The 17,005-nt window shown below is 39.1% G+C and overlaps 1 protein-coding gene across 6 annotated transcripts in view; it reads right to left on the bottom strand.

Moving 5' to 3' along the window:
• Window positions 1-7,192: 7,192 nt before the first annotated feature.
• The window catches only part of VMP1 (vacuole membrane protein 1), a 70,643-nt gene continuing 60,830 nt past the window's right edge, over window positions 7,193-17,005 (bottom strand). For all 6 annotated transcript variants that reach the window (XM_074845279.1, XM_074845277.1, XM_074845276.1 and 3 more), the window contains 2 exons: window positions 11,417-11,519; window positions 7,193-10,119 (listed from right to left, as the gene is read on the bottom strand). In XM_074845279.1, coding sequence (XP_074701380.1) covers window positions 9,976-10,119; window positions 11,417-11,519 — 247 coding nt within the window. In that variant the 3' untranslated portion in view covers window positions 7,193-9,975. The remainder of the gene's footprint in view (window positions 10,120-11,416; window positions 11,520-17,005) is intronic.

The raw sequence follows: 17,005 nt of genomic DNA, 5'->3' as shown, positions 1-17,005 counted from the left end.
GATTGACAGGAATTGTTTTAGGTATCTCTAGGGTTCTTCCTGTTAGTGTTTTTCACTGCTGACCTCAGTTCTGAAATTCTCACACCCTTTCCCAAACTAAGCCTTCAGTTTTGATCTATGGCTGGATTCCTCTATTTTTTTCCCCAGGATGTGGAGAGGGTCAAAGTGACAGGAAGTGAATAGCTATTACCAAATATTCATCATCTACAATTATATTAGAAGGTGAAATAGTCATTTTCTATTTTATTGATAAAAATAATTATGTAGATAAGTCAAAGCCTGGAAGAGGGCCTTTATTTCATTAGAAATTAATTTAATGAGGTAGATCAAAGGTCAGCAGAAGCCAATGGCTCACTGAGGCAGGAACAACAGAATCAGTAGCCTTGACCTAGCTAGTTTGAGGCAAGCTACCCACAGGATGCCCATAAACCACGGAACAATGCATCAAATCTCACTATTGTTTTTTGTAATGGACAGGTGCAGCTCACTTGGAAGTTGATTCAAGGACTCAAACTATAGCAGACATATTTATGAATGGGATAACTTGTATTTGGCCACAAAAAAAAAAAAAAAAAAAAAAAAGAGGAACAAAAATTAACCTGTTACAAATACTTTAAACATAGTAACTGTCTGGCAAGTGGCAGGGCACTAATGCAGTTATAGATACACTTTATTGGACTCAAATATATACTGGTGCTTGTAAGGTTAGACTGCCTACCAGTACAGAAAGGATAGAACCTTAGTGTAAATATGTAAGGGGTTTTCAAGAGGATTACCTGCACAGATTTACCAAATTGAAACAGCTCAAGATTAAGGACAAAAAAATCTGTGGTTTCCACAACATCCAGGATTTTATCAATAAGAGAGAAGGAATTTATATTCAAATTACCAGCTGATACACTACTGGGAAACATTAAGGTACAAAAGGATATTGAATGAATAATTAATTTCTTTCTTGTTAATACATTTACAGTAGATAAATATTATGAAATGAGGGACCAAACATTCTCAGATGCCCAAGTGTACTTTACAGAAGTCTGCGTTTTGCTGGACACCACTTCAGAAACTGCACAAGAGTCGTCAGGGGTGTGATTCATGGATCTGATACGGTACAAAAAACTCGCAAAAGGAATTGAGCTGCTGCCCTTTCTCCACTGCTTTCAAGGGCAGCCCAGACACAGCTTTACCAAGGCAGCAGATTCCAGTGGGAGCTTCCTCCTGGAGCCTCCTGCCTCTGGGCTTCCTACCCCAGCTCTGCCCGTGCTCCAGAAGCCAGCCCAGACACTCAGACAGCCTTTAACTCGCCTGGATGTAGAGCTGATAATCCTGAATTTTAACTGTAGAGCCTTTCCGGCTCTTTCAGTCAAACTCGAAGTTCACAATGGTCCCTTCTGATTTCACATTGTATGAATCCTCTCCCTCTAGACAGCCACTTCCCCTCTATCCGGGTGGGGTAATGAGTCACTTACCTCCGTGATTCAGCAGAACCTGCTTAACCCTTTCCCAGAAGCAGGAACAGCTGCAAGGAGGGTGGTGTTTCAGACAAGTGTTATTGCCAACCCTAGGGAGCCCACTGGAAAAGGTAAAGATAGCCCGAGATACAAGATTAGAGAAGCTGCTTCTGCTCATTAGGAAATTTAAAGGCAATTTTTAGAGGTATAAACGTGTTCCACAGAGATCATGGAAGAAGTCTAAACCTTAACCCCAGGGGTCATACAAGCCTGAAAGATTCTAAACAGTGACTTCTAAGAGTCTAGTGGTAGAAAACAAAGGCACAAGGCCTCTGTACTTATCTGTGTGAAATCAGACTGCAAAAACCTTGTCTGTTAGTCTTCAAAGCAGAATTTTAAAAACATTGGATATTACACCGTAAGAGAGAAAAATAAGTAAAATGAGCACGCTCTCTAGGCCCAGATTCCTATTTTAAAAGTAAGAGCAGTAAGTAGAGAAATTAACTAAAATAAGCCACTGGTTAATGCAAAAAAAGACAGAATAAACATTGCTTGAGCTTTAGTGAGCTATGAGCTTTTTCACTAGTTATATGTGATGAGAAATAAATACCATCTTCTACGGTATATTTGCATTTAAATGGGTGTGTTCTGTAAAAATGATTATTGTACATATTTGGTTACATGTGCAATGTAATGTTTACTTAAAGGCTCACAAAAATACACTTCAGTTGCCTGAGAATGGTGTAATTGTGGTCAGATGGCATGATTTAATTTGAACTTTTGCCCAGCAGTCTCCAATATGTAATAGATCATTCACAGGAGCATGTAAGCAGAACACAGCCGAAGGAGCCAAATGGAAAGGAGCCTTATCCCACACGCTGAAGGTGTAATAAAATACTCTGTACTTGGTTGGCAAGGGCAGCTGTAGCTGTTCATTATAATATCCTCAATAAGTATGGTGAGAGCTGGGCAGTAGTTCAGAGCTACTGCTCTCCAGATGGCTCAGAACAATACTGAGTTCAAGAATACATATTTCCATGTAAGACGGCTTGCTGCTGGCTGTCAGGCATTTCTGCCACTTGCAGAGAAAACACTGGGAGATTTCCTCCCCACCCCACTTTGGGCAACTTCTGCCTGTATCACTACCTGATTCTGAGTCATCTAGTCAGCAACTGTGTTTATGTAGTTATCTGACATTGTAAACCAGCAATTTCTCCTTCCTAGGCTGAACTTTGGTGAAGAAACCTAATGTAACTGTTAAAAACAAATTTGGCAACTGGTGAACATAAATCCAATTAAATACTCTTCTCCCAAGAAGAAAGCTTCCGTTCCCTCCCTACCAAACATTAACTCAGGCTTTCACATTATTTTCCTCTATAAAGATTTAGTCAGGCTTCTCCACACCACCGGTATTTTCACAGTGAATTATTCTTCTATAAAAAGTAGATACAAACCTAATGCATGCTGTGAAAGGGGAGCTTATTCTTCAATTACATTATAAAGGAAACGTGAACTGGCTTTAGTACACATGGGGTTCTGTTCAAGCTGAACAAAACTCCAGTCAACAGGCCTGAACTCGCCCAGAACGTCGTTAAGCACCAAGGCCAGACAGGGCTACCGGAAGGACTGAGAGAAGAGACATCGGTGACAGTTTTAAGCTAGGACTCTCAGGATTAGGTCTGCCAAACAACAATTAAAACACTCCTTATTCATTTAATTGGAATGATCCTCTCTCAGCCACAGCTGAGCTGTTTTGCCAAAGGACAGCACAGCAGCTTTCCACACTCCACTTAGAAACACCAGGCTCCTCCTGGGCAGCCATACCAATTCTAGCTCATGCACAAATGCTGCAGGGTGATTTGCCCACACAGTGGTTGTGCGCTTGCAGAAGTGTTTAAAACAGAAGTTAAAGGAGGCAACTGAATTAAAATCACCAATTTTATTAGCATAGATCTAGTAGAAATACTGCTTTTAAACTTTTTTTGGCATCCATTACTTTGAGCTTCACTAAATACCAGCTTCAGACATCTTTAAAGTTTCACTCTTCCTGCTGCTCCCCACCTAGAGAGTCTTATGCAATACACATGGATGCATGTGACTGTATGTCACAAGAGGTCAGCTGGACTGAGGTGAGACATAAAAATAAAGGAAACAGAGAAATTAAATCTGTTGTTAGGAAAATATCCTAAATATTACAGCTCTCGAGAAAACAGCTGCAGCAAACAAGAGGCAGAGAGAAGCATGGTTTCTTAACAGACCAGGGATTTTGTGAACATGGCTAGATTTGAACAACTTAAATCTAAATGTGTATTTTCTCTTTATGCAGGTCCAGTTTCTTTTAGAGACAGAAAAGCAATGCTGAGCACACAAACCTGCTTTTTCAAGCCTTGTCAACAGATGGAAGGAGGTTAAGAAACATGCAGCGTCAGGAAAGACACACAATCCCTTAAAACTCACACAGTTCCTACACGTAAGTGTTAGCCTCAAACAAAGTATTTATGTGGTTTAGTTAGCAGCAGCTTCTGCAACAGGACTTCCAGTTTCTCTCCTGACAATATGGAAGAAAAATCAAGGTACCACAAGGTCACTGCATGCAGACAGAACTAGCTTTGGGAAACACATCTAATCTCTTAGAGAATTTCTTATACTTTGTCAGAAGGTTCGAGGCAGAATTGAACCTCCCCAGGCACACCGGTGCCTGTGCTCACACAGCTTAGAGCTCTGGCTGACCCCTTCCACCAAATCAATGCTACCTTCCAGGGAAATGGCTTCAGACTGTGGAAATGTCAGGCAGAGGCCATAGGTGACTCCCTACAGACTGATGCCATCAGTCACAACCGTGATCACAATCTTGTGTAAAACCAGGCTAACAAACACTTCGGTGTAGTTCACAGAATTTGCCTAGATCTGAGATATCTTTGAGAGAAGTGCAACACTCCATAGAGCAAAAAGCAGCTAAATGACACGCTACCCAAGACCACAAGGAAACAAAAAAGTTCCAACCAACCACCTCTTGTGAGGAGGCACAATCAGACCTGCGTGGCCTGTTCTGCTACATTAGCATTAAAAATAAAACTAACCCAAAACTGGTGGATTATGCCTTAAATCACACATACTAAACACATAGCCATTCCCTCGCAGGACCCCTCAAGCAGGAACAGTGCAGCAGTCACCAGAGAAAAGACACCAACTCACACATTTTACAAGGATAGAAAAGCAATTTCTGAGGCCATGGGAGAAGGGTGCGGCTTGCCGGGCAGTTATCAGAGCAGGGAACAATGCACTGAGCTGACAAGTCCTATCTCTTGCCTTTCATCAGGAAATAGCAGCTAGTTTCCTTATTACCAGCTGCCTGGGCAACTCATTTAAGCTTCTTGGGAAACAGAACAATTAAGCTGGGAGTAACTCCCTTGAAACACGGAAGATGCAGCACGCTTACTTATCCATATCTGAACAGCATGTCAAATGAGGTTTAAAGAAAGATGACCTTTGATTTAATGCTAATGTAGTCAATGCTCCTTGAATCATTCCATGAATCAATAATAATAATAAAAACACCCTCTAGCACAATAAAGGACAGTGTTAAAAGGCAAACTACAACAAAGCTTGGCCCATTTAACAGGTTCACATTCGTTTTACCACAGCTGAACACCACTAGCAGTGAACAGGCTGGATGACTTCACAACTCAACAGCCTCTTCACTTGACATTCAGCACAGAGTAATAATCAGCTTTTTTGACCAAAATACCATTTTGCTCAATTCTTGACACATGCCAAGAAGCCCGTTGGAGATTGCTGGGCTCTTCCCGTTTGCTTCTACCTGGAAGGCAATACAGCCAGACATCTTTGGACATTTGCTGAGTTTCTGCATTTGAGCTCCTTTCACTCTTTTGACAACTAATCCAAGTTGTTACAGCCTCCCCCATTCACACCACTACCGAAACAGTGTTTTGCTGCCTTTTATGAAAGCTGGGTGGATGCATCAATAAGCAAGTGGAACAGATAAAGAACTAAACACTAACATTTCATGCCCTCAATTAGAGACTTGAATTGGGAAAGTCACAGCTGTCTCAGAGTTTTTCAGTATAATCCTTTTAAAAATGAGTTTGTAAGAACATATGCAAATATTTACCCTCAGTCTAGTTCTGAGAGCCTTAGCAGGGTGTTTCACAGGGAAGGCAATTGCTTCACTCCCTGTTTCCTGAAGAGGTTACTGCCATCCACCAAGGCTCCTGCAATTAAACCCTCACCTGGACCAGCCTGCTCTCAGCAAGCAGGGACAGCCCAGCAAGGAAACCCACCTTGGCTCTTGCTCTCCCACTTTCACACTCCACTTAGTGCTGCCGTCTGGAGAAGGCTGGGCTAAGGGCTTACTGTTTTCTCTTTTTGCCCTCCAAAAAATAATTTAAAAAAATATACAAATTCACAGAAAAAAAACCCCTAGAATTTTAAATCTCAGAAGAGCAGTTTCAGTTACCTTTATATATAATTACATTCAACCTTTTAACTGCTGATTACAAAGTATTTTTTAACCATGTGCTTCAAAGAAAACTGAATTACTTTCACCTCCAAGGAACACACCCAATCACCACTTACTTTTACACCTGCAATCAATTTTGTTCACTAATATTTATATTTGTGCTTGATAATCAGGGAAACATCCACAGTATTTGTGCTTGCAATTAGCACTGCCTGCAGTGAGAGGGAGGCTGATTCTAACAAATTAAATAATGAAACCCAAAAGCACAGCAGGGAAGGACTTTCTGGAACAGCATTAAGCCATCTTCAAGTATTAATGACAAGTATCTTTTAGCATGAACAGGCAGCTGGGTGATTTCAGAGGGAGCTGCTTTAACAAGAAACACAGCGTGACACGCAGAGACAGGGAGCAGGAGGTGTCTCCACGGTTTTGATGGAGCTGAGGGAAATGGGGAACTGGGTGACTCGATCTGACATGGCCTGTGCCGGACTCTGGGCTCAGCCTGGCACAGACCAGTGTGACCTTTTGAGCTTTGCTTACCCCTACACACTTCTTGGCACTTCGATCTCACACAGCCTTCAGAGTACGTTGTTGGTGAGGCACAATTCAGAGGTCAGGGAACAAGCAAGTAGAGAATTAGGAGGATTAGCTGCAATCCTACCTGACCTCAGCTCTGATGTGCTTCTCCAAATTGTTAGGCTGGCAACACAGCCAACTTTCTGCTCTGCTTCCTATTGACAGTGCACTTGTGAAAGCAGAGATTTAGCCATGTTCCACAGAAGATGAGACTAAAAAAAAAAAAAATATCACCTCAAAGTCATCTTTGATGTTTAACCAAACATTAGCTGTTATGAGCCTGTTACTTCTGTGTGATTTTCAGTAATTCCAAGAAAAAAAGCAAGATACTTTATTCAGTGTCTAAACTGCAAGAAGAATCAGCTAAAACCACAGTGATCTGTGCTATGTTTCTCTTGCAACAGAGCTCACTTTGGATTTTTTTCTAACAGACATTAAACTAGGTGATTGACTGCTTCCAATGTGTAACTGAAAATATGTACAACAAAAGGAAACTTTGGATTAAAGGACCAAAACACATGTTTTCAGCTAAAGGGTCTTTCTCTGAAGCCACAAAATGCAGCTGCAAATGTATCTTCTAGATTCACACTCACTGTAGAATGCTTGGGGACAACAAATCTCACAGCGTAACAACCAAGCTCAATATACAGAAATGGAAACAATCCAGCTGAAATAAACACCGGGAAACAGTTGTTTGTTTGTTTATTTAAGCAAACATAAAACTATCCATTTGCAAATCTCATTAGGTTGGCATAACTTTCGTTTCTATTATTTTTTACCTTTTACCAAGTCTCATTACCTCCCAGCAGCTGAACAGGTAGAAGCAGGTAGAATGACCGGTCCCTTCTTTAAAAGTGTTAGAAAGCTTCAAAATAACAGCATAGCTTGTTGGAATGGACACATACAAACATGAGTTACAGAACAATAGAGAGATATATATTTCGCATTATATGTATGTAAACATATACTGAAGTAAAAGTGGGAGAAAGCTTTAAATTTGTCTAGTAATTTTTCAGTAGGCAAGGAGGCATAATTATGAAGAGACCGCTAAAGCATTTAGAAAGGTATAGTTTATTGGCTCAAGCTCTAGGAAGAGGGTTTTTTTTTTTTTCTTTTTGATTATTATTACAGTCTCCTCATTTCAATCTGACAGCATACAGGGACCTCAACATGGCATAAACTTCATTTACTCTCTCGAAAGGCTTTAAGACACTACCAGAACTGTGTGAAGTAAACACCGGCGTCCCTAAGGTGAATGGCAGATTTGAGGGAAAAAAGCTGCCACTAGAACTGGGGAAAGTAGCAAACAGCTGTTTCACTAATCCAAGTATCCTGAAGACAAATGAAACAGCTATGAACTGCTGACGTGATCTCTTACAAAGTGCACAATTAAAATTCCTGTAGACTGAAAAAAGTGAAGTATCAGAGCTATGATTTTTGAATATGTATTGTATTAGAGCTAGTTCTTTGTTACATTATGTTCAAAGGCAGTATTTAGGCCAAAAAGTGAAAAAGCTACAAGGGCCAAGATTTAAGAAATACTGTTCATATTTTAAAAATCAACAGGGGCAAATGAATAGCCTCTGTGCTTTTAACTATCTTGCACTACCTCCCAGCACTCAGACTTTTAAATCTATTCAGCAGCTCTACTGAGAGAAGTCCATATTAAAAGCCTCCCCATTCATTCAGTAACATCGTTTAAAGTGCTATAGGAAGCATACAAAAGAAACATTACAAACCTCACACACAGCTGAGATGAAACTTTAAAAGACGTTTCTTATGCAGACTGCTGCACTGCCTGACTTCTGAACTCATTTCTGACTAAACTTAAAAACATTTATATGCTGTTGATGTTCAATGAAAACAGTTGGAGATGGATGAGCAAACGGTCAGATGAGAGATACCAAAATGTCAGACAGCCTACCGACTGTTGTTGCCATGAGATCCAACAGTCAACATCAGTCTGATAAGCTATCCGACAGGATGGTACGGCCATGGAGATGTCACGACGGTTGGCAACACAAGAGGACATTCAGGCAGGATTGAACAAAATACGTATTCGCACACCTTGCTCGAGATCTGCCCTAAGCTAACGCAGGGAGAAATCTAACCTGAGCAAGAGCAAGATCTAATCTACTTTGTGCTCGTATGCCACCTTTTGATAATGCTAATCAAAAGTCAAATTAATTCCTGTTACTAGGATAAAAATAAAAAAAACAATAGTTCAAAAATTATGAGAGTAGTAACACATATGCAGTAGCAGTGGAATGGATATCTACTTACTAAAGAGAGAAAAGATCTATTTTAATATTAGTTATGCTCACGTACATTACAGCTGGAACACACACTGATTCATAACCTTTTAAAAATATCTGACTTTAAAAGCCTAAGGTTAAGGTTCTCTGCATCATTGCTGGGTTTGACATCAAATCTGTTTTCAGCTGGAATCTTTACTCTTCCCCCCTCTCTTCTGCTTCATCGCCCCCAGCACTGCGATGAGTGGCAAACATCTGAGAAGAATTTATGATAACAATATCACTAGCTATTTAACTTGCCTATTTTAACCAGTGAGCCATACTTCAAGCCAGTGATATGCTTTCTAGTTCCCTCTGCTAAGTAAGAAGTTCTTAAGAAACAAGAAAAAAAAAAAAACAAAGGGCTTCAGCACCATTTGTGCAGGAAGGATGAGTAAAGCATGCGATTCATGGGATTAAGGCTTAATAAAGAAACTAAAGAAACTGAGCATACAAAAGTGGAGAGGAAAAGAAACAGCTTAAAAAGACTGACACAAGAAATTCTGGAATGATCAAAGATGACTTTATAAAGTTTTATCTTAACTTCATTCTAAATATACAGAATAAAAAAAATGTCAGCTTCAGTCAGCGCTTCGACATCAATCATCTCTGCTAACATCATGAAGTTTAAAAGGGTGGCTTTTCCAACCGAGAGCACGTGCAATGCAATGGGACACTGGAGAATTCAGATGGAATAGCCTTACCATGAGGGACATGCAACAGTTTGTATCCAATCTGTATTCATTTATATACATTTTGATGGTCTTGAAAGTTATGGAAAAAGCAAAACAGCCACCCTTCAAAATGAAAAGTTACCCTTAGGTCAGTCTGAAGTTAAATCAGGAAATGGAGAGCATTAAATCATCATTTTTGGAAGTAATTTGGATGGACAACATTTGTGTTAAACACCATTTAACATCACATTGTCCATCCTGTATAATACAACTCAGACTTCTAAAGCATTTATACCTTACCTTAACATTTATAAGTTTGTCAATGAAACGTCTGCTCTAATATCCAAATTACTTTCAAAATTAAATAAAAACTTGTTATAGCTGAAAATTATGTTAAAAAGTTTTCCCCCATTTTGAATAATGCTGATTTTTAAACATATGGAAAGATGTGTCATTTTTCATCTCTGCTAAAACCCATTCCAAGGGTTTTTTCCCCAAGCTCATTTGGTTTTTTCTTCAGAGTACATCTTCTGTTGCCGTCGTTTGGCATAGCTTTGGGCCATGGAATTGATTATAGATGCGATAAAATAACAAACCATGACAATCACCAATTTTTCAAACATCCAGGATAGCCAGTTTTCCCCCTGAAGAGACAAAACAGAAGGAGGAAAATGAAGGTTAGTGGACAGCACAATGGAGAATTCTCCATTTTCTGGGTGAAAGGGAAGAGCCTAACTGCTTTTTGTTATGTAATTTATCAAATTAAAAACAGGAACCAAGTGCAAGCTGACAGGATTCCTGCAGGTCCCTCTGTAAAGCTGACTTTAGTCCCTTGAAAGACAATGCAGGAGGGCTTGCCAAATACACTGCAGGGCAGATGATGAATCCTTGATCGTTACTAGTGTGCTAGTGAAGTGATTTATTATTCCTAGTATTGTTTTGTCTGTGCTAACAATTCATAGAGTTCAGAATTAGCAACCCCTGACTGTCATTCCCTGTCACGTTCATTGCAAAGAAAACAATAAGGTCATTGGTTAACAATGGGTTTTTTTCCTAAACTGCATATACTGTGTTATCTTCCAATTAGTGTCCGATTCTTCTGGTGTCACTAGAAGTTAACGCGATGACCTCGGCAGTCCCACTTCCAGCGTTTTCCATGGCTACTCTTAACTTGTCTTTTTTTGTCAAAGGAGGGCAGCAATGCACTGCACAAAAATTACTTCCATGTGTATAAAAGGAATCTGCATATTTAGTTATTCCAGCCTGATCCTCCCTAATTCAGTCTCTTTTGTGGTAAGAAATGGGCAAAGAAACATACTAAAAGCTACAAGTATTACATGTGAAATGTGAGCTAGATTGATGGATTTTATCTAAAAATGCCTTGGTATCCTAAGGAATTTCATATCAAAGTTGCCCCATCCCCACTGCAAATTCTGGATGTGTTTTTTAAAATACTTTTTTGTATGAAAGGGCACTTCTGCTCCTTTGTAGGACTCAAAACACTGTATTTTTCTTTGCCTTTTAATCAACTAAAGGCTTGGGGATTTTGTTTCTCTTATTGGCCATTAAGCCACAGATCTTACTGGCTTCTGAAGTATTGATGCTGCACACAGTCTGTTACCATTTCACATGTAAATGCGATTTTTTCCTACTTAGATTTTTCTTTCAAACTAGGCATGCTAGTATAGAGGCAAGACGTGCCATTGACCTTACTTCTTTATTCTGTTTTCTTTATTCTCAAAGAGCTTTAAGTCCAGTTGCATACTATTACAGTATTATTTTTAATTCCCAGGTTGGTTTTAAAATGAGATTTTTATCTATGCCCCGGGCCACTGCAAGTCTTTGAAAATCAGAATCGAGTTACATTGGTAAACCTGATGAGTCAAAAGACAGCTAGAGAAGGGAAAAATTAATCGGGGAGGGAGGCAGAGACGTACTTACCTGTGGCATGCCACTGTCTGATCTGTGGTGAAGTTTTATCCTCTGAGCTTCCAAATATTCTTGAAATGGCTTCTGAAGAGAAGGACCTATACTTGGAATAGCACTGATGCAAAGTTCATCCCAGAGAACAAGGCAAAATAGGGGAGAAAAAAAACAAAAACAAAAAACATTTTTTTTTTTCAACTTACCACTTTGACCCAAACAGAACAAAGTTCAGACTGAGCTACAGCTCAGAAGGGCATTGCTACTTGAGAAAATAGATAACCACGAAATAAAGTGTATTTCATCTTTTTATCTGATACTTCTGAAAGGGACATATTTCCCCAGATCCTCAAAAAGTGCTTAAAAAGAAAAATATTTCAGAGCAGACCAGTGACAATACACTGCTGGTAGCACAGAAAGAAGCTGTGAGCTGGAGCATTTCCTTCAAGCCAGGGAGAAGCCAGCTGAGGCTGTGCACTGGTGCAGTGCTGAGAATCAAATGAATGACTTCTCAGAAGTCCCACATTTATCACCAGCAGTTCCTGTAAGAACTGGTTTGAACCGATTAATAAGGAAATGACTTGTGCTTGTGTCATCCCTCAGTTAAAAAAGAAACTGCTCGCCCTATGACTTGCCCCTATCTTCTCAAAGAAGACGGCCCCTTTCTCAAACTAAGTCCTTATTAGGACAATCTGTGCGTCATCCTTACCCAAAAAGAATGCATTAGCAAATTCTGCAGGCGCCTCCCACCAGTCAGTGATTAACAAAGGAACAAAGAAGGAACTATGAACCCTGTTCTGAATCATGCCATGGTTTATGGCAGATGACTTGCACAAAAGCTACAATACATTACTAAACACCTTGTTCTTACATTAAGGTTATAAAGATCCCGGGTACGTTTCTGGAAGTAAGAACCCTCTCCCACCTCCACGGCGTAAAGGTGTTGGCGCCGGACAGAGTCAGGCAGCCTCCAACTTCCATTCTGCAAATACCACAGCCTGTCCAGGCTTTAATCAAAAACAACCTAGGTAGCTCTCCTTTAAATCCATACACCGTGCTATTTAGCAGGAGGTCCAAGGAGCTTCAATAATTGTCATGACACTTTAAAATAAAAATACTTAAATACTAGACAGCTGAAATTGCCACCAAAACACCACCAGCTGAGCTGGTGTGGTGAGAACACAAGCACAACCCGAAGGCTCCCAAGGTTTGATCCACATACAAACACCAACACTCCAAATTCCAGCCACAGGAGAGTTCCCATTACTGACAAACACCATTTTAATTTGAAAGAGAACCCAGAATAATTTTTTTTTCTAATTTTAAAGAAATTAAATAAAAAAGTCACTTAAATTTCAACGCCTCAGTTTTGATTCTTTACACTACTACTTCAGGGAGGATTTAGTAAAACACGCTTCAGACACCAAGACCCACACAGACAGTTTAACAAACTGATCATCTCCTCTCCGAATGACTGCGGGAAGGCTGGACCTTCAAAATTATTTTCCTCAGTCTCCTGATTTGACACTATATTCCCTTTTCCAGGCTAAAGCCCAATTAAAAACCAACAGCTTTCTAATCTTAAGAATTCATGAAAATGCACAAATGAAAGAAACAAAGTAGCTCACTCTCCTCCAGTAAATCTATTTCCTTCAATAGCCAGGGGCAAATAATTTTTCTGAACATATTCACAAGAAAAAGATTGCTTCCCTCATGATTCACCATCACGATGATACAAATGGGTGAGTAAATTCTGTGCCTGGACTGGTAAAATTTCAGGAAAAAAAAAAAAGCAGAGACTAAAGCACATCTATTACACATTTTACACAGGAGTGTGAGAACTTTTACAAATGATTTCCAGTTTTGCAGAACCGTCCCTTACGAAGCTGACTATTCGTGGTAAAAATTCTCCTAATGACTCGCTGATCAGTACGAGTCACGGTTTTAAAAATGAGTTACATTTTGAGGTTTCTTTTCTTTTTCAAGTGACACTTGGAAGCCCGGAAAACCTACTGAAAGGTAATTATTTACTTTTAAACTTCTGCATGATTATGAAATGAGGAATATTTAAATTATGAGAGATGAATGATTAACAGAATGGGTGTTCAAATGCCTCCATGTTTTTTCTGAAAACTGAACTAAGTCAATGCCCAATTAGCATTAAACAACAAGAACAAAGACATGAAAACCAAGTTCAGGCAGCTTGAAGAGATCCTGATGCATCAACACTGTATTTCAAAATTTTTTTCACTAAAAGTATTGAGCTTTTTTTTTTTTTTCTTTTGTGAGCATGACTAAGAATTAAGTGCACAACATTCATCTTATTAGAGCTATTTTGAAGAACTAAGATCCTGAATGCGAGGAGCTTGGCTTCAAAAAGTCTGCAATATTTTGCACATTCGCAGACACTTCAATACTGAAAAAAGTGCATAAATTTAAATATGGAGCAAAATGAAACAACATAACATGTAGAAAATCACAAATCCACAGTACTAGGAATAAAATTCTTGAAATCCCATTTCAGCAGGACAGTGTCAGTTACTTGTACTCTTTTGACAGAATTCAATCGTTTAATCAACCAGCTAACACATGTCACCTAACATCCAAAGCACAGACATAATTTTAGATCTAAAAGTCTCAAAAATCAGTTTTCATTTCATTTAATTACAAACGAGTGGTATCTCCCTGCATACCTAGTGAAGTTCAACTCACTAACCCCGTTCTTATCAAAGGAGAAGGGGGAAAACAGCATAAATTTTCAGGGATTACACTCCAAGCAGAGGCAGGTACACAGGCAGGAGGAACAGATTTGCATCATAATTCTGCACCACTTAGCAATGAATTTCAGATACACCTTCAAAAGACTGCTGCAGTTTCAGGAGTCTAGTTGCAAACCACAAGTGTATTTACACATCCGACTTAAGAAGGGAAGATGCTGGAAGATAACCCTGTTTGTAGAATAATCTAAAACCAATTCCCTGCATTTCCCTTTGGGAATCAAGCCTATTGTCTTTCAAATAAAGAATATGAAAGGATAAGAAAATAAAAGGACCTTAGTGCACAACAGAACTCAGCTCATCCACACTTTGTAGTCTCTACCTGCCAAAACAAAACACACAAACCCCCACAAACACACAACCTGCTCTCCCTTCTTAAAGGCTTAAAATATAGGTCTTGGTGAGCTGCTTAAAGACTTCAATTTTTTTTTTTTTTTTTTAAAAAAAGGGTCATTCACTAGAAGTTATCTATCAAAATAAGCAATGAAATACATTTCAGTAGTTGCTACCGTTGTTGTTAATGAATCTGCAGTTAATCAGCAACAAGGATGGACGCCTTGCAGGAGAGGTGCTGCTTCTTGTGTATTCTGTCCTTTCAACAAAGCTTACTTAAAAAACAGAGACCAGCTATAGTTTTACCATGAGACTGAGAAAAAAGTGCTTTGGATTCGCCCCCCCCCCCCCCCCGCCCCAGGAAAAACAACCTCGAAGAAATTTTGATTCAGAAGAAATTTTAGAAACAGTTAACACTAAACACCATTTTTTGTTTTAAGTCATTCTGATTCTCTGCTAAAATTGAATGTTTCACAAGGAATTGAAACTGAAAACAGAATTCCAAGAAATTGTATTAGCCTTTAAAATCATTCAAATCATAAAATTTCTGTAAAAACCATTACTTGCAGTCTAATACTACAACATAACATCCATTAAGAATTTTGCTTCACTGAACAAAACACCGTTGAAATGTTTTCAGAAGTATTATCGATATTTGTAATTAAACAGATGCATCTTTGATTATTTTTTTAGTTAAGAGCCATGATTTTTATCCAAATGAAAAATTATATAGCTTTTTTCCTAACAAATAAAATTTCACATCTATTTGAAGCACCACACTACAGAGATTCAGCAAAGTTGTTTTAGGTTTAGTTTAAAAATTACACCAACTATGTACAGATTCTGACAATATGACTCCAAAAACTTCTATTCCAGTTACAGCAAAATTGTGTTTATTAAAACACACTGTACAATTTCTTAATTTGCTTTTCCAAGAATGACTGTCAAAAGTTGATCCTCAAATGCATGTCACTAGTCATGAAGTGGTAGGAAAGATTTTTGGGAAACTTATCTTTTTAACAAAATCTTTGGAACCACGGGTAGGAGTTTTCTCAAAGGGATGTGGATGAAGCACCAAACTGAGGGCGGGGTGGGAGGGTGGGGGGAATATTTTCCCTATGGCAGCTTAACAAAAACTAGGAAGGTATTCAATACTCCAGCCAACGGCGTTTTTAATAATATTAAAAATACTTCTATAAAGCCATTTAATCATTATATTTTCACTTTTGAAAGGTATGTATCTTACAAGATATTTAAGAGCATAGGTTACTCCTGAGTTATTGAAATTTCATAACTTATGCTTTTAGTCTGTGAACACTCAGATCATTACAAGCTGTGCTAAATGCTGAAGTACAGTTCTCTATCAAATACTGCATTTTGGTATCATTGCGCTAACATTTTACCAAAAAAACCCCAACTATCAGTCCCAGATTTAGTGTATAAAGTTCCTATCTTATAAAAACACATGGGTATATTTCCCTACTTTTCCAGAGGGAAATGTTAGAATTAGCCAGTATTTTCAAGAAACACTCAAGCTGTCCTTTTAGACCTGCATTTTAGGAACATTAATACAGTGGGGTTTTTACTGCTAATTAAAGTTTCTCGTTTGTAAGAGGCCTCTAACAGCAAGTGATGATTAAGCAGCTGATTAACTCTAAGCAGTTCTTAAACTCCATTTATTCTGATGGAAATTAAAAATGTAAATAAGAACTTCAGTGGCATTCAGGTCTGAATTTTACACCCTATTCAGCAGCTCATAAGCACAACTGGAATCAGTCCCCCAGTTGCAATGATCAAGAAACATTAAGTACTGCAGGTTTAAAACCATGGAAGTCTATTTTATCATGGAAATAATAATCTGAAGGGAAATGAGAACCACAGTAATTGAATAGATGGTGCAAACAAGCCGCCAGGCTCCCAGGCTGAAACACACCGAAGCCCTGCTTGGAAAGGTGATGCAATAGTGAGTCACAACCCCATTTTATGGATGATTTCTCTAATATCCACAGCTGTTAATTTGAAAAAAAAAAACGTTGAACTGTTAACACGGGGCCTGATTCTGTCCGGCTCTCTGGCATGTACACTGTGTCCTCGTCCGGACCCTCTCAGGGTCTGGGGACAAACAGCGTCGTACACATTTTGCTCAGATTCAGCTATCTGGGCTAGTCCAGCTACAGAAAAACATCCTCTTAGGAAATGCCAGCACTACAATTCAAAATGAAGACAACAGCGACAGAAATTTTGAAACAACAGAAAACCAAACTAAGAGGAAAAAAGCATTGTGCGTTTTGTCAGCACAAAGGCTGCACACACTCAGTATCTCACCCTGCCATCCCGGAGCAAGCATGGCCCAAGGCCAGAGATTATCTCCTTCTACAAAAAAGGGAGTTAAGTGGCACTGAAGAATGTGACAAACGACAGGGAGCGTGCTGGGATGGACTCTTCCCTCCCAGTACCTCCAACTCTTTTAAAAATAATTTATTTAAATCAGACTAGC

This window comes from Strix aluco, chromosome 19, assembly GCF_031877795.1.
Source record: "Strix aluco isolate bStrAlu1 chromosome 19, bStrAlu1.hap1, whole genome shotgun sequence".
NCBI classification, from domain to species: domain Eukaryota; kingdom Metazoa; phylum Chordata; class Aves; order Strigiformes; family Strigidae; genus Strix; species Strix aluco.
The sequence above is the reverse complement of the archived record's forward strand: the minus strand, read 5'-3'. Positions and strand labels throughout refer to the sequence as shown.